Source organism: Triturus cristatus, chromosome 9, assembly GCF_964204655.1.
Source record: "Triturus cristatus chromosome 9, aTriCri1.1, whole genome shotgun sequence".
Taxonomy (NCBI): Eukaryota; Metazoa; Chordata; class Amphibia; order Caudata; family Salamandridae; genus Triturus; species Triturus cristatus.
In genome coordinates, this window is record NC_140592.1 from 1,154,371,757 (window position 1) to 1,154,396,080 (window position 24,324).

At 46.9% G+C, this 24,324-nt stretch overlaps 1 protein-coding gene across 1 annotated transcript in view; it reads right to left on the reverse strand.

The window, feature by feature from the left end:
• RTF1 (RTF1 homolog, Paf1/RNA polymerase II complex component) overlaps nucleotides 1-24,324 on the reverse strand; it is a 360,077-nt gene that overhangs the window by 235,312 nt on the left and 100,441 nt on the right. Inside the window, exons 8-10 of the mRNA XM_085627115.1 lie at nucleotides 23,186-23,366; nucleotides 22,678-22,760; nucleotides 14,157-14,244 (exon numbers count right to left, since the gene is read on the reverse strand). Of these exons, the coding sequence (XP_085483241.1) occupies nucleotides 14,157-14,244; nucleotides 22,678-22,760; nucleotides 23,186-23,366 (352 nt within the window). The remainder of the gene's footprint in view (nucleotides 1-14,156; nucleotides 14,245-22,677; nucleotides 22,761-23,185; nucleotides 23,367-24,324) is intronic.

Consider the following 24,324-nt stretch of genomic DNA (forward strand, 5'->3'; position numbering starts at 1 on the left):
TTTATTTTAGAACCAACACTTGGATTTAAAATATACTTTCTCAGAATGAGATGTTTCATATAAATACTTATGCAATATGCAATTGACTTTTGTAAACAGTTACAAGTGATTGCAGTAGGCAACTCTATTTTAAACACAACAATGCATTGAGCTCAATGGTAAATTCAAGTTATTTGCAACAGATTGCTTTTTAGATTACTTTTGGAATTCCAGGACTGGATCCTAGATCCAGTCCTGGGTCAGTTCTCAGAATCAAGTGATGAAAGTCGACTTAATTACTGTAATGATTTTTAAACAATATTTAGCTATTTTATAAGTTGACACTTAGAAAATATTTCAAAGAAAACAGTCAATGATTCCCTATGGAAGAAAATTCAAGTTGCAGGTACAGTATGTTCTTGTTACTTTTGTAATCCAGTACTGGGTGCCTAGACTCAGTACTGGGACCTTTATCCAAAACAGGTAAGTAATTAAGTTTTCAGATATTATACGATTTTTGAAGAATATTTAAAGATTGCAGAAATCGACACTTAGAAGAAATTTCACAGAAAAACAGTCAATGGTTTCCTATGGAAGAAAATTGGGTTAAGGGTAAGTACAGTTGTAAGTATTTTTCAGAGTCAGTGCTGGGCACCAAGATCCAGCACTGGGAGCTCACCTAAGAGCAGGTGAGTAATTTCGTTTTCGTTACTCGGCTGATTTTTGGTGCACATTTTAAGATTTGAAAAGTCCACACTTAGAAGAAATTTCAGGAAAAAGCCAGTCAATGTTACCCTACGAGGAAAATAGAGTTCGCGGTTTAAGGGTAAGTACTCGACTGGCAGAGTTGAGGTTCTGGGCATAGAATCAGGGGTCCCCCAGGGTCAGGTAGGTACAGTTGGTTCACCCTCAGCGACTCTAGGGCGGCCGGGTGCCGAGAGAGTTAGGCCCAATGTTATCCTATGAGGGATAGGGGGGCCTTGGTTGGGGGCTGCTGACTGGCAAGCCACGCGGCTGTGGGAGCTGGGCTCCTGGTCACTTACTCAGGGCAAGTGGGGAAGTAGGTTGGTGTAGAGTTTTCACTGCCAGGGCCACTCGGGCTGTTGGGTGCAGGGCCACTTCGGGCGCTCAATTGATTTCAATGGGAAATCTCCGGTTTAGAAAAAGGCTGCAAGCTCGGGGACGAGGACTCTTCAGGTGCCACCACCACTTTGAGAGGTAAGTTGGGTAGTTGGAGGTTAGGTAGGTACCCCGGGATTGGGCACAGGGGGCCGCAGGGCGCCGCGTGCAGTGGTGCCTTTTGGTGTCGGGAAATCTTACCCTCTGTTGATCGCGGTAGGGGGGGCACCTTGTTCTGAGGCTGCAGGCTTCTTCAGGAGTGTCGAGGGAGGTCCTTGGGTGCCGGACTCGAGGTCACAGTCGCCGTGGGGTCGTCCTCGGGGTCTTTGTCCACTCCGGCACTGGCCAGGCTTGGCTGGTGCAGAGTGTGCTGGGTTTGCGGTTCCGGGCTGCTGCCAGGGATTAGAGGTAGGTTTTGAGTAGAGCCTCTACTCATGGGAGTCCCAGGGGCTTAGAGCCAAAAGGTAGCCAGGTCCTCCGAGGTTCGTGAGGTTGCTGGCCACAAGAGATGCCGGGTTGGAGCAGGAGCAGGTTCGAGGGTTGATAGGCCGGTAGGGCTGGGGCCAAAGCAGTTGGTGTCTTCCTCTATTTAGCAGCTGCAGGGCAGGTCTTCTTTCTTCTTGCTCTTCTTTGTAGTTTTGAATCTGGGGAAGGAAGGTTCAGGGTGCCCCTAAATACTAGATTTAGGGGCGTTACAGGTAGGTGAAGGGCAGGGACCAATGGGTCCCTGCCCTTGGGTGGGTACACCCTCTATCCTGCCTCTCTCCTGTGGGAGGGGGGCAGTAGCCTAGTCCCGATAGGGTAGGGCTCCCCATCTTCAAGATGGCGAGAGCCCGGAGATGTGCTTCACCTCACCTCCCCACCTGAGGGGTGGGGTTGGCAGGCTGGCACATCCCCCTGTCCTTATTTGGGGTTTCCGGCCAAAGCTTCCCACCAGAGTGGGGGCTTGCAGGGGCCTGGGGAAGCTCACAGAGGCGGCATGCCTTTGAAGCTTCCCCCTGCCCATCCTGGGGGAGGAGATTTAGCACCTCGCCCAGGATGTGCATTGTTGCAGGCCCAGGAGAGCAGGGGCTCTCCTACCCAGGGGTCCAGCAACATGTCTGCTGGGTGGCAGCCTAGGCAGCCTCAGAGCAGACGTGGATTGTAGGTTAGGTTTAAGGGGGCACCTCTCAGATGCCCTCTGGGTGCTGGGTACATTAAATCCCACACTGGCATCAGTGTGGGTTTAATGTGCTGAGAAGTTTGATACCAAACTTCTCAGTCTTTAGTGTTGCCATTATGGTGCTGTGGAGCTCGTGTTTGACGAGCCCTCAGCACCATGTACTCTTAAATGGCAGCACTGCACTTGCAGTGCTCAGGAATGGACCTGGGCACTGTAGGGGCACAGGGCTCCTGCTCCTGTGCCCACACCATTGGCATAAAGCACCCAGCTAGAGGGGTGACTGATGTATGCCATGGCAGTGTAGGTGATGGGCATGGCACAAAGGGATGTGTATTACAAAGGGGGGGGACAGGAGGGGCTAGTTTGATGAGGTCCAGTGTACAAGCCCCAAGAGACTGTAAACAAACAAGGGTACAAAGTTCCTCTAATACGAAGAAGAGATATCGAGGGAGCCAATAACGAGTGAGGGAAAGTTAATCCTCCACTAACTCATCAGTGTAGCCAAGGGAAAAACGAGGGGAAATTCCCTTGGTGGAACTAGAGCTCTCACACACCTAGAAAGCTAGGTGTCATGCCTTATCAGATGAGCTTGCCCCTCGTCAAGTTGGCGCTGCAATACTTGACGGGCTCCCGGACCGGGGCTCTTTATCAGGGATCTTTTGTTCCTGCCGGTCGGTGCATGGGGATGAGGGGCCTAGTGTGTGTAGATGTGAAAAAGAGTGGGTTAAAACGGGTCAGTTAGTCCTAATAGGTATTTATTCAGAAGGTAAACTACCCGATTAAAATGGTGCAGAGTGGCTGTGTACTAGAAATAAGGTATCTAGTCATGTAGCTCTACTCTAAAGATCAACATGTTTCATGCCTTGTATGTCAGGAGGATCTGGGCATTTCTTCAGGATCTGGAAATCTATCTACACTAAGGTGGTAGGGTGCATTCTACATACCACGTTCTCAGGTCCGTGACCTGAAAAGTAAGTTGAGAATAGGTTGAACAAGATAAAAATCTCTTCTTACTATAAACAAATATCATCGTGGAATGGTGAAATGCGAGTACTGTCACACTCAAAAAAGTCACCGTGCCCACAGGTTGATCAACTTCAAAACCTATACCGTGAGGTGCCTATATGAGCCAGACGTGATCAGTAATTAAGAAATAGTGATTAGGTTAAAACCTGAATAACTGTGATATGTTAATCATGGAAAGGCTGTGAGCGCAACGAGAGTGGAAATCTATTGGCTGGACTCACCTGGTCTGTTACTACAGATTACTAGCAACAGACCTGGCGGTAACTTAAAATGGACACCGATTGGGTCCTATAAAACAAACAAAAATCAGGAAGTAAAGTAATCTAAATGAACATAAACACAAGTAGGCAATGAGCCTACCAAGGTGTAAGAGCTACTCCAGGGTGCAAGAAGGGAGCCACCTCTTCCCGTATACGGCAAGTCCCACTCGAAAGAAACCTCAGACCGGTGACCAGGGGAGAGCGGTAATGAAAATTCCGCCGTGCGTCAAAAGTACACCGGTCGGGTCAGGTGGGAGGGGGGCTGTATTGGGGGAGAGGTACTAACCAACGCCGCCCAAATGTAGCTCTTGGCGGTGGAGGCATCAAGAGCCATATGGGAAATGAGCCAAAGAGCTATAGAGTACTCACCCGCGTCGATTCACGCTGGGTTGAATCACCTACCCTACCGCCAGGAACCGGGGTGGTACCTAGCCGAGGTTGTTGTGGGAAGTTATACTCTGCATCACCAATGGGAAAGTGCCATTACGTCGAGGGCGTGTGACGCGCATGAAGCGTCATAGAAGGCGCTCGCGTGTACCACGTGATATTGTGTGTTTCCAATTAATCTAAAGCGTGGCGGCCATGTTAGTGCAGGATAGAAATACAAAAATTCTAGGTACGCAAGTAACTACTAGAGAGGCAATAGCTGTTGGAGATCCTAATGTGGTGCCAGGTGAGGCAATGTAAAACGGTCTAAAGATATGTTGTGCATAGTGTTAATTTAAATATAATACCTCGTAGTATTAGGTATTCTTAATGAGGCATATTGGCTCAGAATAGAACTGCATAACTCATAACGCGGATAAGTGCGGAAGAACCAAGTCGGGTGGCACTATCTATTGATTGTACTATTGCAGTGTCAGGTAAGGCAATGCAAAGTGGTATGGAGTTATGGAGTAAACAGCGTCAAGACCCAAGTGGAGGTAGGGAGTGGTAAAGAAGGAGCCTGTAATCATCCAGACAGGACATCGATCACTCCAGGGGTCAGGTGGGGCCATGAATAGACAGACATCCCGGTGCTAGAAGGGTCACACTAAGATTGTTAAGTGCTGACTAAGGGAGTGAGCCCCATGGGATGTCATCATTGAGTCCCTCAATATGGGAGGATAATCTATGTACCCATCTCTGTTCAATCCTGAACAGTGATGGTTTGGAAATCTGTGAATGAGATTCCAATACAATCCAGTGTATTGAGTCTGGGGAATGTTGAGCCTCAGTGAAGTGTCTGTACATTCTCGTGGTGGTTCGTTGGCAGCGTATGTTGCTCCTATGTTCAATAATGCGTGTTTTGACTGGTCGCATGGTCATACCTATGTATTGTAGATCACACGGACAGGTAATCAAATAAATACAATGTCTGGTATTACAGTTGGTATGTTTTAGGATGCACCATTTGAAGTTTGGTCGCAAATTGACTTCCTTGGTTATTGTCGTGTATTTACATGCTGTGCACGTGCCACAGGGGTAATGTCCTTTAACAGGTGATAGGCCCCATAGATTTGTTTGCGCAGAGTTAGTGTGAATCTTGGGTCTCGTGTGAATCAGAATATCTCTTAGGCTGCAAGTTCTCGTGTATGCGAATCTTGGTTTAGGGATCTGTAGGTCCCCTGTATTTAGAATGCCCCAATGCTTCAAAATGATCTTTTTGGTGGGGACCGAGTTGGGTGTGTATGAAGTCACACATGTAATTAAGTCAATAGGAGGTTTATGGTGAACCTCTAGTAAAGACTCTCTAGGATTGTTTCTCGCTCTCTTCATTGAGTCATTGATAATTTTAGAGGGGTAAACTCTAATCTTGAGATTGGTAGCCAATGTAGCTGATTCTGTTTTATAATCAGCAGTGGATGTGCAATTGCGTCTTATGCGCAAGAACTGGCCGAAAGGTAGGTTGTCTTTGAGGGCTCTTGGGTGATGGCTTTGGTATAGGAGTAAGCTGTTGCGGTCAGTTGGTTTCCTATACAAAGAGGTAGAGAGCTTCCCTTCAGTCAGCCTAATGTTTAAATCAAGAAATGCCACATTAGTATCTGAAATAGTGTGGGAAAATTTCAAAAAGATGTTCTGCTGGTTAATCCATTCCACAAAGGCATTACATGTATCAATGGAACCATGCCAAAAAATTAGAATGTCATCAATGAAGCGTTTCCAAAGTTTCAAATTGTGGGCATAGGGATTGTTGTCACTGTTGATGACATCTTTTTCAAATGCTGCCATGTACAGACAGGCTAGAATAGGGGCAAAGGTGCTCCCCATCGAAGTACCCTGGCATTGATGGTATAATTGTCCTTTAAATTCAAAGAAATTTTCAGTTAAGGCCAGGGTTGCACATTCCATAATAAACAAGATGGGAGTTGTGGAATGCCAATCCAAGGAACTCAGAGCCGCTTCTACGACTGTCAAGGTGTCTCTCTGAGGAATGTTGGTGTAGAGAGCCTCTACGTCAAGAGTGACAAGAAGGTCAATCTCGACAGGGTCCTCTGTTGACTCAAGAATTCTGAGAATATCAGTCGTGTCTCTTATAAAGGAAGGTGTGTTCCTCACTAGGGGCTGTAAAAAATGATCAACGAACTTAGACAGAGGCTCGAGGGTTGAGCCAATACCAGAGACAATGAGCAGCCCAGGAACCGGGGTAGTGCCTTTGTGTATCTTAGGTAAGGTGTAAAAGTAGGGGATCCTTGGTTCTGTGGCAATTAAGAAAACTGATTCATTGTGACTTATCCAACCGTTAGTCACTGCCTCATGTACTAATATGGAGATAGAATTAGTGAGGCGTGGGGTAGGGTCAAGTGTGATTGGAGCATAGTATTTGTCATTGGCGTGTTGGCGTTTACATTCCTCATCATAATCGGCTGTGGATTGGATCACAGTAGCCCCACCTTTATCGGCTTGTTTCCAGCATTGGCAGACCTCTCCTGACCCCCACGACAGTGCATGCAGAGTGAACCTGAAGGGTCCCCCACCACAAACTGTAAGAAGATTCCAGACGTCTAAAGGCACCCCTGCACTTGCAGCCCCCAGGCTTTGGTGAGCTCGACCAGCAGTGCCCCAGGGACACCCTCCCACCCCCCGCCCCACACACACACACACACACACACACCTTACCTTACCTGTGCTGTCGCTGGTGTTCTGCCTGGACCCTCCGGTTCAAAGCCTGCAGGATATTTCCGAAAATAAGAAACTCTATAGGATTGCATTGGGCGCCCAATGCTGTGTTTACACCCTGCACCCGGCCTCCCAGGTGCCGCTGGTGGTGTATGTTTGGTACTGTTTCTGTGCTGGTCCTAACACCCAAAGTTTAGCCCCTGCAACAGTTCCACTTATCTGCAAGCAGCGCAGCTCCAAGGATCCCCCATCCCCATTGAAACGCATCAGGCCGAAATCCAATTTTGACCTCTGCACTTGGCTGCTCCCTGTCCCGCTAGCGGTGCAGTGTTGGTACTTATCCTGACCCTTGCCCACTGCTGACCCTTGGTCCCAAAGACTGGAACTGTAAATTGCATACTTACCTAATTAGCCACAAAACAGTTTTCCCCACAGGATAACACTGAACTGTGCTGAAAATATTGTAAGTGTCGATTTTTCAAAGTGAAAAGTATTTTTAATTAAAAATGCACTCTCCTTATTACGAAGATCTTGGTCTTAAAGAACAAGTTACTTACCTTCAGTAACGATATATCTGCAAGAGACTCCGCGTTTGTCGTTGGCATAGTGATAGCCGGAATGAGGTTGTGGTATCTACTTAGACGCCGCCCTTGCGCGCTGTCAGTTCTTTACACAACATTCCACGCAAGAAGCGCAGAGCTATGCAAGACACTAACCAATGGTGCATAGAACTAGGACCCTGAAAGGGAGTTCCTATCCCTAGAAGTCAGTTCGCAGAACGGAAAGGATGGGTGGGGCGGTAAGGAATCCATAACTAATATATGTCACTTACAGATATATGGTTACCGAAGGTAAGGAACTAGTTTATCTGAAAGACTATTCGGTATGGATTCCTTACTTTAGAATAGATTCCCCAGCAATACCAACCCTGGAGGTGGGCCTGCGAACTAAGTTCACACCAGAAAGTCCTGGAGAACTGAACGGCCAAAGAAGCAGTCTCTCCGGACTTGGCTGTCCAGGCAGTAATGCTTAGTGACCGTGTGCAAGGAAGCCCGCGTGGCTGCCTGGCAGATGTCATGAAGGGGGATTACACTTCCTAAAGCAGTAGTGGCTGCCGTCGCCCTGGTGGAATGGGCAGGCAACCCTACTGGATGTTCCTTTTTCGCCAGGGCATCGCACATTGTAATGCAAAAAACGACCCTTAGAAAGATGGTTCGTTTTTGCATGGCCCGACCTTTCTTGGCGCCAACATAGCCAAGAAAGAGCTGATCATCCACCTGGAATTGTTTTGTGCGATCCAGATAAAATGAAAGTGCACATTTTGGATCCAGATGGTGGAGCCTCTCCCCCTCTTTAGAAGGATGCGGGGCAGGAAGAAGGTGGGCAAAGTGATGGTCTGTCCTATGTGGAAAGAGGTAACCACTTTGGGAAGAAAAGAGGGTCAAGTTCGAAGGACAACCTTGCCCGGATGAACAGCAAGGAAAGGAGGCTTAGAAGAAAGAGCCTGAAGCTCACTCACTCTGCGATCAGAGTTGATGGCAACCAGAAAGCAGACTTTAATGTCAAGAGTCTGAGAGGACAATTATGTAGCGGATAAAGGGAGCGCACATAAGGTACGTCAGAACAAGGTTTGAGTCCCACTGAGACATTACGCAGAGAATAGGAGGAAAAAGGTGAGTAATGCCCTTAAGGAAACGATTTACAATCTGCAACTGCAACTCCACTCGCGCCGAAAAGCGCTGCCTAGTGAGTGCTGCCTTGGAAATTCCAACACGCTGAACTGCTGACATTGCCTGTTCTCTTCAGTGGTGAATAGATCTAACCAAGGCTCTCCCCACTGCAGAAAGAGACCTCGCACCACCTCAGTTAAGATGCCATTCGTGATACATCAAGCACCGGCAGCTGAGTTCGTCCACCCTGGCGTTCAGGGAACCTGCCAGGTGTTGAACCATCAAGGACCTGCCCTGATGTTCCAGCCACTTCCAGGGACAAAGGGTCTCCTGACAGAGTGTCCACGACCGCACTCCGCATTGTTTATTGCAATACCACATGGCGGAAGTGTTGTCTGTGAAACCTGTAGTACTCTTCCTTGGACAGAAAGAAGGACTGCCTTCAGTGCTAGACGAATCGCCCGAAGCTCCAGAAGGTTTATTTGCAGCCCGGACTCCGCCAGAGGCCTCTGATCTCCGCGCCTCTCCTATGTGGCCGCCCCATCACATCAGTGAAGCTTCTGTCACCACTGTGAAATCGTTTGGGAGAGGGATCTGCTGTTGACCCAATCCTGGTTGGTGAGCCACCACTGCAACTGGTGTGCAGTCCCTGCCGAGATCTGGACGACGTCGGACAGATTACCCTGATGCTGCGCACACTGGAACTTCAGGTCCCACTGCAGAGCCCGCATATGCCACCTGGCATAATCCACCTACAGGACGCAGGCGGCCATAAGGCCCAGCAGCCTCAGGGTCATTCTCACGGAAATCCGGAATAGAGGCTAGAACATTGGTATCATAGCCCGAATATCCCTGACTCGCCGTTCGGGAGGATAGGCCCGAAACTACGCTGTGTCCAGAACCACTCGAATGAAAAGGAGCTTCTGAGAAGGGTTCAGGTGCTACTTCGGCACATTGACTGTGAACCCCAGCGAATGCAGGAGGTCTGCCGTAGTCTGGAGGTGGGCGACAGCCTGGGGCGAGCTCCCCTTCAACAACTAGTCGTCGAGATAGGGGAAGACTGCAACCCCTGATCTGCGCAGATGAGCTGTGACCACCGCCATCCCTTTCGTTAACACCCGAGGGGCGCTGGTAAGGCCAAAGGGGAGCATGGTAAACTGAAAATGCTCGTGGCCGTAGGTAACGCCTATGGGCCGGAAGGACGGGGATGTGAAAATAAGGTCCTGCAAGTCCAACGCTACTATCTAGTCTCCAGAGTCGAGGGAAGACAGGACCTGAGCAACCTGTCAACATTTTGAACTTCTCCTTCCGGAGGAAGCGGTTGACGTCCCCTAGGTCTAAGATAGGGCACAGGCCTTTGTACTTCTTGGGCACCAGAAAGTAGTGGGAGTAGAAGCCATGACCTACTCCTGGCACAGGGACTCGCTCGATGGCTCCCTTGTCCATGAGAGCCACGACTTCCCGACGGTGAATGGCCAACTGATCCGCTGGCATGCGATGGAGTGTTGGTGGCATGGAGGGAGGGGTAGGCTCTAAGGGGAGGGAGTAGCCCATTCGGACTATCTGCAAAACCCTCCTGTCCGACGTGATGTTGTGCCAGTGGGGGAGGTGATGGCGAATCCTTACACCTACTGCCAACTGGTGGCCCTGAAAGGTCGCACAAGGAAGGTTTGGAGGCTGCTGTAGAGGTGGCACTGGTGGACTGGCCCGCCCGCTGGCCACCAGACCCACGGTAGTGGGTCACACATCCCTGCAAAGGTTGGACAGCTTGAGGGGGCATGTGGCTCTGGGCAAAACGTGGTGGGGCATCCCTTCCGTAGCCACGAAAGGGGCGAAAAGCAGCCTGTGCTGGGCAAGAGGTGGTAGCGAGGCCCAAGGATCTAGCCGTAGCGCTAGAATCCTTGAAGCGCTCGAGTACATTGTCCATCCTGTTGCCAAGCAAGCAACGGCCATCAAAGGGCATGTCCAAAAGAGTTGATTGGACATCGCCCGAGAAGCTAGTGGACCTAAGCCAGGCGTAGCGTCTCAGGGCTCCCAACGTTGAAATTGTCCTGCCTAGCAAGTCAGCAAATGGCAAACTTGGCTGCGTCACTCCCTTCAGCAACCGCACAGGAGAGCACCCTCCAGGCCTCCTCCGGGCACTGTGGCAGCACCTGCGCAACCGTGTCCCACACAGAGTGGGTGTAGCGGCCCAAGAGACATGCAGTGTTCACCAACCGCAGTCCTAAGCTGGCAGAAGAAAACATCTTCCCAAAATGATCCAGATTCTTGAATTCCCTATATGGGGGAGCAGTGGGGAATGCTCATTTGGATGTTGAGGCTTGGACTACCAAGCTCCCAGGGGTAGGGTGTTGGGAGAGGAAAGTGGGGACGCCCAGGGTCAGGCGGTGGCATCGCGTAATCATCCTATTTACAGGAGCCCCTGTGCTGGGCTTGGACCTGCTGCCCAGAAGGAGGTCTGTCAGTGCCTCATTGAACTGCAGCAGGGGCTCCAAAGAGGCTGCTGCCGGCTGAAGCACCTCAGTCAGGAGGTTAGTCCTGACTGCCACCGTTAGTAGCTCAAGGCCTGAGGCCTCAGCCAACCTACTCAACACCACAGCGAAAGAGGCTCCCTCCTCTGTAGCCACGGCAGGGGGAAAAAGCGTACCAAGGTCTGGGGAAGTGTTCACACCACCGGCCTCACCAAGTTCCTCTCTCCAGTCTGGTTCTTCCAACTGGTCTGCTAGAGGGTCAATACACCCCTCCACGCCCTTCCTACCCTCCTCTGGCTGCCACTCAGGGCAATAAGGAATGCCAGGATAGAACAGGGGTACAAGAGTTCTAGCTGGTGTCCGTACCGGTGTCAGTCGACGCCAGTCCGGCTCCATATCAAGGGGGAGGCTGGGGTCAACGCCGGATGGGGACATCCCCGGCGTCGGAGGGGGCAGAGGTGTCAAAAATGGATTCGGCGCCGGAGGTGGTATCATAAGGTCGACCGGCACCGATCCGGATCCAGGCCTGGATCCCTGGGGGCCCTGCGGCGCCGGTGCCTAAGCCACCGGCATCGAAGGCCTAGAACGCCTAGCTGAGTCCGCGGGGCCCGAAGGTGCACCGGCGGAGACGGGGTGCCCAAAGATGGAGTTGAGGGCTTCGTAAAAGCTACCAAGTTGGGCAGGGGTCGCCCCAGTTCCCGGGAAGGGAGGGAAGCGTGAAGCCGACCCAACAGGCTCCGTGGGCGGAGCCGGACGACTACCTTCCGCATCCTGCGTCGCATCGGCCGACGGAGAGGGAGAAGGCGAAGAGCGACGGTGCTTCTTCGCCTTCTTCTTGTGCTTCGACTTACCCAAAGACGAACACTTCGAAGAGGATTGATGGGGATGACTCTGCAACTGGTTCCGCGACCTCCCTCTCGACTGGGACCTCGAGCGGCGCGGAACTGTCTACCGGGCTCAAGAAGCTTTCAGGACCGCTCCTGCAAACACTTCGGGTTCATGGCCCGGCAGTTGGAGCACTACTTCGGGTCATGGTCACGCTCCAGGCACCAGAGGCATATGACCGGAATCACAAGGTTTGAAGCCGGTCCACCGATGTGATATCCCTGGCACCAGGAGTTGAACAAATTGAAAAAAAGAAGAAGTCGACAAAGTTGAAAAAAACTGTAGTCAAAAAAGACTAAGGGTACCGCTCACTCCGGATCTGCGCTGGCTGGCGTGGAAAAAGAAAGAAAGGACGTCAGCGCACAGGGGTGGCGTTCAAGTAGATACCGCAGCGTCATTCCGGCAATCACAACGCCAACGACAAACGCAGAGTTGACCAACGCCACATACAGACGCGTAGGGGTACTGCTGAAGATAAAATCTCCAGATCCAGCGTGACGCCTGGGGGTAATTCTAAGGTAAGGAATCCATAACTAATACTCTCTTTAAGATATAAATTACAAAGTATATTTTTCTAAAATTGGTCTGGATTTCCTTATTGAGTCGTGTGTCCATTACTAATGACTGTTTTGCAATAAATGTCTTACACTCTTCTGTGTTAGGCGTAAGGCTGCTCGCCCATACTACCACTAATAGAGCACTCTGGGGTTTAATTTGAGCCATGTACACTTTTGGGGAACCCCTGGACTCTGTGCATGGTATTACCACCTAGTGCACTATCATATACAGAGCCAACTTCCTACAGAATCTATTTTTCTCTTGTACACAAAATAATGCATATTACAAACTTCATGTTATGTAGCTGATGCAAGGGCATGCCTGCTCGCAGGAGCCTTCCGACCACTGCAAAGTTCCCAAGCAGCACACACCAAAATAATTAAATTTATTCTCATTTCCTTGTTTCACATAACCAACAGTGGCTGGAATACATGAACTGCCCTAATAGTGCTATTTTTTTTTTTATGCTAGAGAGCACAGAGATGCTATTCTGCAAAACAAATGCAACATACCATAAACTGCGTGCTATTTGGTTTGTGTCTCAATGCAGAAGTGACCACACTTGTGCTGCAGCCAAATTTTTTTTTTAGCTTTTTTTCCTGAAAGCCACTATGCAAAACTTCTACAAGCATGCAGTATTCTAACTTATAAATGAAATTAGAGTTTAGAAAATACATCCAATAGAAAGAACTACAAAGTTTTGTTGGAAATGTAAACTTCTCTAAGATGATACTTTTTAACGAGAAGTAAGGCAGACCTTGAGAAATCTACTTACTATGGCAAATCAAATTTAATCTAAGCAAGATATTTTTAAATACAATTGGCCCTGTCTGGTGAGAGAGCTCGAGCTGGAAAATAACAGGTGCTTTGTTAATTCAGAAAGAGCACTAAAGATGCCCTAAATCTTGTTTTTATCTTGTCACATTTGCTATGCATTCAGAGACAGAGGTCAAATGTCAAGCTTATATTTTAAAACAAATTATTTTATCCTGGAGATTGGTGTTTATATTTCTTTCTCTGACTGCAAAGTTAGAAGATTTTGTAAGTTGAACTGTCTGACAATTGAGCTTGTCATGCAACATTTAAAAAGCTAGTAAAATTAAATGCACAAATATTTGGGTAGTTAGGAAAGCATTTTGTTGTAATTCTGAAATAAGATGGAAACCAAGATTCAATAGGATCAAACCAACTCAGAATACTTTACTTGATGATGTGCAAATGATTAATATTTGCTGAAACCCGACTGCCACACAATATCGTTTGTACGCAGCATAGTTTTATAAGCAAATCGTCATGCGAGTAGGAAAGTGTGAGGCCATTTCAAAGGAAAATGCTTGTCTGTGAATTAAAGGGTGCTACCACATCACGCTTTATTAATAGATTTATTAAAAGTGACAATTTTAAAATATGACATGAGAAACATTTCTGCCTCTGCCAGAATGACAATGCTATTAGTGAACTAAGACGAAAGGTCAGGGGTCACGTGTACCCTATATGTGGGCTAGATTTTTATTATACGTAGAGCAAAATGTGTATTAAGTCAAACAAAAAGCTTTTTCATACAGTTGAAATCACATTAGAAAGTGTGCCGGTATGCGACAATGAAGAAAAAGTCGCCTTAGTGAAATAAAATATTTGTCTTGGACCACACAGTTTGAGATTAGATTATGGGTCAAGCGTATTACAATTAGGTCAAGTAGATTATTCAAGTTACTAGACGTGCAAGTCTGGTAACATTTTTCAAGGCTTGCAAGGTTAAGGTGGGTACATATGTCAGAGTTATAAACCGGTCTTCACTGGTTCGAGATAGCATTTCTTACAAAGAATTACCATTAATCATTCTGCAATTCAAATCAAAAACATAGCAAGTTAAGAGGGATGAGACTTAAGCATATGAGGGCAAACACTCACTAATTTGGCCACTTACTGCTTCCTTCCACTTCATGAACTCATTTTCTGTGAATTCCTGATTTGAAACAAACTCAAGGCGAAATACCCGTGTGTCATTGCCATGCCTGCATGAAGAGAAAGTAAATCAGTTGGAGAAACATACTACTGTCAATTGATATGTGCACTGCAAAAAAGCCTGGTATATACATCAAACTGAGTTGTACTTTGAGTTCAGCGGGTTAAGTGTCTAGAACAACATTTCTCTTCTATATTAAGTCATCGATGAACAGCAATCCTCTCTCAGAGAAAGACACACAAATTGTAAAACAGCAGCAGGTACAGCGGACAAAAACATGCAGCCAGAGTTGAGAACAAATGGAGATTTTCTACTACACAACCCTTATCAAATATCTGCTATGACACAAAGCATGAGCACCAGATTCCACAATGACACTAATTAGAATTGTTAGCGTTAACTGACAAGAGAAACTACTTCTTCATTTAGGTCTACTGTGGTTTCAAACAAGTGCTCTACTTTAAGGACCATGAAATAGGGCCAATCAATATTTGCCAATGAGGCAGGAGCCAGGATAGTTGAGAATTAAATAATCAACTACAATTTAGAAATCTTTTATATAAATGACCTTTCTTTGCCTATCCAGAAAAGCTGTCATGATACAATACGCTTACTGCATAACATCGTAGTCTGTGCAATCATTTTTAAAAACAGGGGTCCTGCAGAAGCATGGCTCTCGCAACTCATTCTGGTGCTCACTGTAATCAAGAGGTCAATAGCAATGCCTTCATATTTCCATATATGCTACTGATATTATACTCTGTTTCTCCATTAAGAATGCAGCAAAACATATTTCTCCAAGTAGCACATCATCGCCTACCCCTTATCAGCCATACAAACTCCATTAGTTGCTGGCAACTGGACCCTTCACCCCACTCCCTCACTTACTGCCATATCATAAAAGCAAACTCACACAGTTCCCTTTCCTTTACATAGTTCTTATGTCCTGCTATTACTGCGTACAAAGTTGCATTATTCCAGACTTCGTTTTCTGCTACTGTCATAGCAATGAAGTAACTTAACTATAGCAATGATCTTTCTGGTGGAAATTCGATCTACCTGCAAATTATTCACCTTTTGAGTATTCCAGGGTACAAGACTGGCATTCAAAATTTTGCAATAATTCTCCTGCACAAGTAGATGGAGTCAGCTCCATTTCAATGTCGGTTATTGAACACATGAAGTCCCTGGAGCCCCATCACACAACCTGGCACCATGACATTTCTCCATCCATTTTTTCCAGGATCTTAGAGGCAGAGGTGAGGGGAGCTTGATTCAACAGTGAGTATGCAGTGTAACATTAACAATTTGGAACCTTATTGTTCAAATGCCTATGACCATCTTTCACAACAGGGAGGTGCATGAGATCAGTTAGGAATCTGTAGTTAGAAGATCCACCATAAAGATTTTTTACCAAAGGCACATCATTTTTTCTTCTGATGATACGCCTACCTGCAGATTCCTCACCCATCTGAATAGATACCACAGCTGTAATGACTGTGGGTCTGATGGAATGATCAGACCAAAAAAGAATCAACATGGAACAAGTTAATTCATTTACAAGTCCAAGTAATATTGCTTGCAAATGTATCATGGGAAGCCTATGTTTAAGCGCAACATACCTTTTTAACAGGCACTCCCTTGGCCATTACCTAAGTGGGTGCCTATGCTCTGGAAAAATGAGTAGGAATTCCTTCTGGTGGTTCCTTCTTAACAATGGCATAACAGATATTAGTGCAGAGATGAGACAGAGTCATCTAGTGGACTGCCTTCCCCTTTTTGCTGCCCACATAGCCAACAAATAGTTGTCCATATATCCAACAGTTGATTGTCAGATAAGAATTCCTTTGTCCTGTCAATGTAGAAGCTTATCACACGAGGAAAGGTCGACTCACTGTAGCTTTGCCTGCTCTTTGATGCGATGTTGTTGGGAAGAAAATAGACAAGCGTAACAGGCTTCTCAATGGAATGGGGTAACCACATTTAGCAAGAAAGCTGCTTTTGTCCTGAGAACCAGCTTGTCTGAGTAAAAAGAGACAATTGCCAGTTGGACACAAAATGTGTGCAACTCACCGACGCTCAGAGGCAAAGTGATAGCCACCAAAAATAGTAAAGAAGATCAAAATGTACTACTGGCAACTGTGCAAAGGTTTGAGTTGAACCTGTATCAAAACATTTTGACAAGATTAAGGCATAATCAAAGGGGAAGGAAGAAACATGTATTATAGCCACTTCAAAACTCACAGACCCATCAGGGATTTTAAACAAAGAGGGTTGAGCTTGCAAACCAGGGAATGATGAAAAGCCTGTAAAGTATCCTTTATGTGTTACCGCTGCACATGCTTGTTGAGTGAAAGAAAGAGCAAAATGTAAAACCTCCTGAAAGGAATGCCTTAAGAAGAGCCACGTTCGCATAGCAAACAAAACTGTTCCACCATCGCCGAAGGCCAGTATGATGAAACAAGCATTGGCATAGCCAATAGGTCTCGCTTTTGGAACCTTATAAGTATTTAGTTATGCAGCACAATGTCCTTGGTGCAACAACATCAACTGTTGCATGGCTAAACACTTAGAAGGTCCCAAAGGCAAGACCTTTTGGCTATGCCAATGCTGGTTTCTTGTTTTTTTAGCAAAATGTCTCGCAAGCACCAGCTGTCTCAGCCAAGACCTAAAAAGAATCAGTTTTTAATTCACACTACTATTATTTTACGACTTCTGTCTGTCCTGATCGTTTTAGAAGCCATTGAAAGATGCGGTCCCTGGCAGAGACCTCCTAGGTGATCACAGCGGAGACCTAACTACTGGGAAAGGATCCCAGAGGGTACCATGACTCGTTAATCGCACCAGAGACCCCTGAATATGTGACCTAAGCAGAGATCTGACTTTAATTTGAGGAAGGACCCTTGACTGATGGTGACTCTGGGAGAGGGGGCTTAAGACTGCACAGGCTGAGAAGATGGCCTTAGAAAACTAGCACTGGCAACCGCTGGTGGCATCCAAGACAGGTGGGTGAGTCCAGGGGTAGCAGTTTCTATGGACAGCCAGGAAAAATATAACCAGGACAGAAACCACTGTGAAAATCTATGGACAGATATTGATATGCAGTCCAAGAGAACAAGCTACAGGGGAATCCAGGAACAGGGACTTCTGAAAGCAAATGCAAGATCAGAAACTGCTGGAAAATCCAAAGAAAAGAGGACTGTGGGCAATATTCGAAAAAGACTACTACAGAAATCAAAGACCAGACACTGATGGGCAATCCAAGATCAGAGACTGCTGAAGAAAGCCAATAACATATACTATTGGGTAATCCAAAGCCAGAGACTGGTGGAAAAAGCCAATAACATGTACTGCTGGAAAAATCCAATTGTAGAGATAATGGTCAATTTCAAGAAAAGAGCCCACCAGGTCAAATCCAACAACAGACACTGCTTGTATGGCAAGAGATAGACCACTGACAATCAAATTATGGAGACGTGTGGGCTCCAGGAAAGAGACCATTCGGATTCCAGGTGCACACACTGCAGTTTGTTCTAGGAGTAGAGAATGTTATGCAGGAGTGCAGGCTTGGTAGATCTAAGGCCACGAGACTGTTCTGGACCTTAGTGGTAGAGGCTGTTGTAAATGAGCGGTTCCGGCAGTCAGCAAATCCAGGCTCTTTCGCAAGCTGCTGCCAGAGACTTCCACCCTGCCTGGAGCTACAGACAGCTGGGACAGCTCACAGAAAGGACGTGTTTTCATCCAGGTGCCAGAAGACGTCCGGTCTCGAGCCCATCTTCTCCAGTGACATACAGTAGCAGATTACTGCAGCAGGCAGGGCTGCGTAGAGACTACTTGTAGAAACAGGCCAAGATAAAGACCCCGTGCAGAGACAGCTAAACAGAGAAAGGCAGAAGAAGACTTCTCTGCAAAATGAGACATTTTTCGGAGACAGGGGTTAATATAGATAGCTCGAGAGAAAGTAATCAATACTCTTTCCTAGAGACGAATGATACCACGTATGGACAAAGGGGGTCAGAGACAGTTCTGGAGAGGGGGTGCTTTTGAAGAGTGTGGTAAACTTATAATTTTCTTGAAACAGTGGGGCTGTCTCTATAGACAGGAAAAGAGATCCCTCTGTGTAGGCAAGGTTTATACATTGGATAGAGATGGTGTAGCTAGAGACAGGGCCCGGGTAAAGAGCGACTGCAGTGCTTATAAGGAAGAGAACGGCTGGTTTTCGATGGGAGAGGTTGACAGGCTGCGTCCATGCATAGCGGATAGAAGGCGCTGCTAAAAACAGGGGTGTGAAGGAAAGAGAAGTGCAGCTTTTAGACATACAAGAAAAGACAGGCTCTTTGAACACAGTGATAGATAGATTCTGTTTCTGGAGAAGAGATAATAGAATCGTTCAAAGAGACAGCGCAGCACGAAGGTTGATCGAAGAGACAGGAGAACAGAGGGAGGGCAGAGAGAGAACTTCTAGAGGCAGTGATGTGGAAACTGCCTAGAGAGAGAGGTAGGAAGAGACTGTTGCTGCCCTAAGCAGAGAGGGATACAGCCCGGTATGTGTGGGAGACAGCTTTTACAATACATTTTGAGGAAGTTTAAAAAAATAGATCTTTTTGTTTCAGGTTGTAGATGTTCACACAGCCCTGGGTTGGCTACTTGTAGTGTTGTTTTCCTAAGACAAAAAAAAATACACGAAGTGCCAGTGTGTACCCGCGACTGCTTCCCACATACACTTTAACGAGGTGTGTATCCTCGAACATGGCTCATCCACTAAAACTCTTAGATTACTCACACAAAGGTAGAGTTTTCAGTGGCGTCAACCCTAGAACATGCTCCCAGCTTGTAGCAGTGGCCTGGTCTGGAATGTTTCCACCTTGGGCCTCTCCTCTTTGGCCCCTGCAGTAAGCGGGTTCAGAAAGCCATGTTTGACCGGTAAGCTGATCCGAAGTGACCTGGAAGTCACCGAGCAGTCGCGCACACGTACTACCCAAAGACCTCACTGCTACAGGGAGCCCTGGAGGTTAAGCGTCTCTCGGGTTGCTGAAGTCTGAATCAGTGAGTAGCGCCGACGATTTGTAAACTCTCCAGGCGGCAGTGGGGCAGAAACACGCACCTTCGTAGCTGGCACTGGGGATTTACAGAGTAAATTACCCTTTAAATCCGTTTCTACACAGATTTAACTTTATAACAAAACCAGCCCGGCTTAAAAAGTGGTGAGCGGGCGAGTGCCCGCTGCGGCTAAAGTGAAAGCACATACGGTTCCAATTAACGCGAGACGCGCCGGGGGAGGGGCGGAGGAGCGTTGAGAGAGCAAGCGAGAGGAAAGCCAGATGGCGAGTGGTGCGTGTGCAATGGCGCCTCCGCTCGTGCATGTGCGCGTAACCGCACGCTCCATGCCAGCAAAAAGCATATAATAGGACTTTTCAAAGCCCACTACTAAATGTCTCGCAGAGCAGCGCATGCGCTGGCTCAGGCGAGACCTAAAAAGTTATATCAACCACCTTTTGTGGCAGGAGAAAAGAGCTGAAGAGTCCCGGGTCAATCTCTAGGCAGGATGGTAGAGGCTCTAGAGGTTTTGGGAGCAGAAACTATGCCTCGGACTACGAGAGGTCTGCTCTAAGCAGGACCTTGAGCAAAGGACACAAAGTCTCAGAATTTCTGTCTTCTACACCCTTCTTGACGAGTAATGGGCGATCAGACTGGCAGGTGGCCAGTGTTGGCGCAGTTTCCCCAAAACTCAATGGTATGGGTAACTGCACAGTGAATCAGAAAATACATCAACTGAAAAACAAAATCTAGAACCCACAAAACTGGGGGCAATATGCATTCTCGCAAGTGGCAAAAAGATTTATCCGAGAACACTCCACATGGTGACTATGTCCTGATCAACCAGTGGGAGGAGAAGCCATTCACGGTCAGTAAACTGGCACCGATATTGTCAGCTCTTGCATTCACAGAGTCTGCCAGACGGTTGGCAACCAGCCAGATCACACTTGGGCCAGAGACCTGGGACTTCCTAGCAGAGAAGAGGAGACCTCACACCTTGTTGGTTCACATACCACATTGCTGTGTTGCTCTCGGTCATCTAAACTGACCAACCACTATGGGAAGGCAGGAACGCCTTTAAGGCCAGGTGAATCGCCCACTGATGTACATTGATATTAGATCTTTGCTCGTCAAGAGACCGGAGATCTTTGATTGGCAGTTCTTCCAAAAAGGGAGGGATTTGCCACTGCTGGTGGCAGGTAAAGGGACTTACCACAAAGAAGAAGATCATTTACAGTGCCTAGGGGGATCCTGACAATGTCAGTCAGATCAGTCCGCAGTAGTCATGCTGCAACCACAGCAGGCAGAGATACCACTCATGTGCCAACGAAATGTCAGTGACAAGAAGGAGTAAGAAAGCTAGCAGACATAGAAGGTGGAGAACCTACAGGACTGGGACCAAAGCTCCTTCCCCAAACACTGGAACTATATCCTGCATGTCTTGGATCCTCTGTGGAGAGGAAAAGATCTGACAGATGTTGTGTCCAGTATTGCTTCTATGAACAGCAAGCAATGTGAGGGCTCCATGTGCGACTTAGGGAGATGGATGGATAGGCCAAAGTCAAACAGAAGGGATGTGCTTTTCATTAAAGTTGACACCAGCTGTGGCGAGCCAGCCTTGAGCAGACAATTGTAGAGGATCAGGAGTCCAGTGATTCCTGACCTGCGCAGAAGACCTGGATGCCGATGTTAATCTGAAACAGTAGGACAGCAAACTGGTAGTAGTTGGAGATTACCACAACTGAAGGATTGGTATGTGGAAATACGCATTTTGCAAGTTGAGGGATACCAACCAGTCTTCAAATCTCAGCACAAGATGCACATGAGCCAGAGAGAACTTTGAGTTTCTCCTTGCACAATGAGAAGTTCAAGACGCCGAGTTCCATGATTCGATACAAACTGCTGTCCTTCATGGGAACCATTCAGGAGCATAACAGGACTGCCCAATTTTCTGATCTGGGACCGGTTTCACAGCCACTTTCTACAGGAATGTCACACCTCCTGCTGGTCCACTGCAATGTTCCTCCATACCTGTAGATAGGACAGCACTTGCCTCCAACTGTCTGTACGAGTTTCCTTGAAGGGAAACTGAAGTGATTTCATAGGTAGTGCAGGGGAGGAAATGGAGGAGTAGGACTGCTGGGCATGCCTGCCTTTGAACTTGCACCCTGGTCTTTGTACTCCCTGAGGAATTTGGTTGGGCTGTTGAATTAGCTGGCAGAAAGTGAGCCCTTTTGAGTAGCGACAAAACATCCTGTATAGCCTGTAGAAGTCCAAATCTGGAGATGCCCGGACCCAAGGAATGAGCTGTAGCTCTATTTTGAACCCTTCCAGGGCAGTGTCCGCCTTATCGCCAAGCCAGCAAGAGAAACTGAAGGCATGCCCAATAAACTGGATTGAACATCACTCGAGAAGGCTGTGGAGCGCAATCCAATATGCATCTTCAAGGTAAAGGTTCCTGGGGAGAAACTGCAGCTAATGGCGGCAATACTATTGACATCTGTGATGGGACCACGGGCTAGGTCCTGGGCACCAGTGTGGCTCCGACTGGCCCCATGGGTGTGCACTGTGGTAGAAATACCCACCGGAGGTGTCCCAGTAGCAGGCCCTGGTGGATACTTGGGGCCCGGAGTCACTCAAGACCCCAACAGTTGCGTTTCTGAAAAAAGTGCCATCACTGCCTCAAGAAACTGTGCAGGGTTGACGCCAGGCTGCGGAGCCTCCTGAGGGAGGGCTGGCAAAAATAAAAACAGGCTGGCAGCAGGCACGGAGTCGGTAACATAGTTGGTGCCGGTATGAGCGCTAAATCTTTGAACGGTGTGAAAACTACTAGTTCATCGAAGACTCCACTTGGGTATTGGAATGTTGGGGGACCTACCTCTTGAACAGGCTCTACGCCTAGGCAAAGAGTTGTCCAGTCTGACTGCCCTTTGTGTGCAACCGGTCACACTTCTTACATAACTGAATCGTGCTTTGGCCCAAGCACCATGAACACACCTCATAAGGGTCTGAAATGGACCTCTGACTATTACAGAAGCAGCAGACTTAACCTCTGAATTCTCAGGGGGGGGGGGGGGGGGAGGGGGGGGGGGAGGAGAATGAGGACTGGGGCAAAGAATGCTGAAAAAGGAAACAGCTGTCAGGGCACCAGGGTGACACTTTACGGCTCCAGCCAGTTACAGAATTAAGATGGAACCATCGCCAACTATCAGTGCCCCTGTAAACTTTCTGGATGCAGTCTGGAGGCAGGGGACATCAAAAAGGTAAGAAATCTAAAGATAGAAATATTCATCAGAAACATACAATGGTTTTTAGTATTAGACTATGCAGGATTCAACACTCACATAAGTAAGTGTTGCTGTGCTTCCTGCAGCTAGATTCCCACCATTCCTTTCAAGCGTAACTCAATATAAAAAGTGCAAGCCAATGGGGATTCAATCCTTACCGTAACTGCAGGCCTTTATTCGTCCTGGCACCTCCAAGTTGGTAAATTTTGCCTGTTTCCACAACACCCGTGATTTCGGCGACCTGAAAATGATAAGATTTTTCATTTTTATCTGCGAGTCCATCATTGCAAGTTACTGTTTGTTTACAAGTATAAACAGTTAGAAAATGTTTGTGATTATTTAATTATGGTTGAAGATTTGAAGGAACTGAGTGCTGACAATGTACAGGATGCTTAGTAACAAAGTAATTCAGCTGCTTCTAATCAGGATTCATGTTCATAAATGTATAGACTATTGGCAGAACCAACATACCAGATTTAAACTAAATTGCAATGCAATTGTAAAACAAAAACCTATTTTATACTACAAACACTGGTAAACAATAAATGTAAGACACAATCAAACGGAACAACAATGGAGAAGGGCAGAAAGACTCAATGCAAGCAAAGTACATCTGCAACAATAGCATTAGAGGGAGTGTTAACGGTTTGTGAAGTCATTACTTACTCTATATACTGGTTTACTGTTGTGGTTTCCAATGCCTATCCTAACAAAACAGCCTGAAACGGTCTTGGCAAAGAAGGGCATATGACACCAACGCTCCAGTTTGTGCCGAGATAATCGTAGTCTGTTCAGTTCTTCTGGTAACGTAACTGGTTGGGATTTGGGTGGGACTTCATCTTCTTTCCTTGGTAGAGTGAGAAAAGATGTAAGAAAAAATTATAATTACAAGCAGAAAAGGAGTACAGCCAAGAGAAGGACTAAAAAAAACAGACAAAAAAATAATCCCAACACTCAGTTAAGTTGTGATGTAGGAGGATCAAACCACTTTTAACCAATAATATCCTTCAAACCTCAAACTATGACTACAAATTATTTTCTCATATTTGTATGTCGTGCAAGATCAACAGTTGCGGCCAAGAGTTAATATCCTACGATCGTTCACTCACTCCCAAAAAACATCCAGTGAGTTTGGAGTAGTGTATAACATGCGAGGAGGAAAGGGCAAAAAACACACAACTATAGCAAGTCTATGTCCCCTCAAAATTTACTTTTTCAAGGTTTTCGCCAATATATGCCATCAAACATGTGGGGTACCATTTCATGAAAAGAAGTGTTGGAATGTCATTGGTGGGAGATTAGTAGCAGATTACTGCCTTTGAAAGTCATTAATTATGAAAATAATAGTATTTTATTAGCCATTGATATTTTGTAGGAAGTAGTTGTCTTGGAATGCAGGATCATAGAGCAAAAACAAATGGCTGCGATATACATGAATGTGCTTTAGCAAAGGTGTCACATATGAAGGTCATTCTATGTAAGAATACAAAGCACAACCCAACAAAATTCTAGTAGGGTGTCTACTTTCCAGGAATGTGAAAGGGTGGGATGCCCTGGATACAAAGTGAACCCAGGGCCAAGACAGCAAACTCAGCGCTCAGTGACAAACAAGGACACCACAGTGGTTGACATCTCCCAGTGATCTGAGTACATCAGCATACATGTTCACCCAGTTTCACATCAAAGTATGGAGTAGGTGGTTGGGGTTAATAATGTAACAAGACACTGGTTCAAATCGCAAGCGCCTGAAAATTACCCGGTTGTATACAAATAAAATAACCTTTGTGTCCAGGGCGTGTCCACTT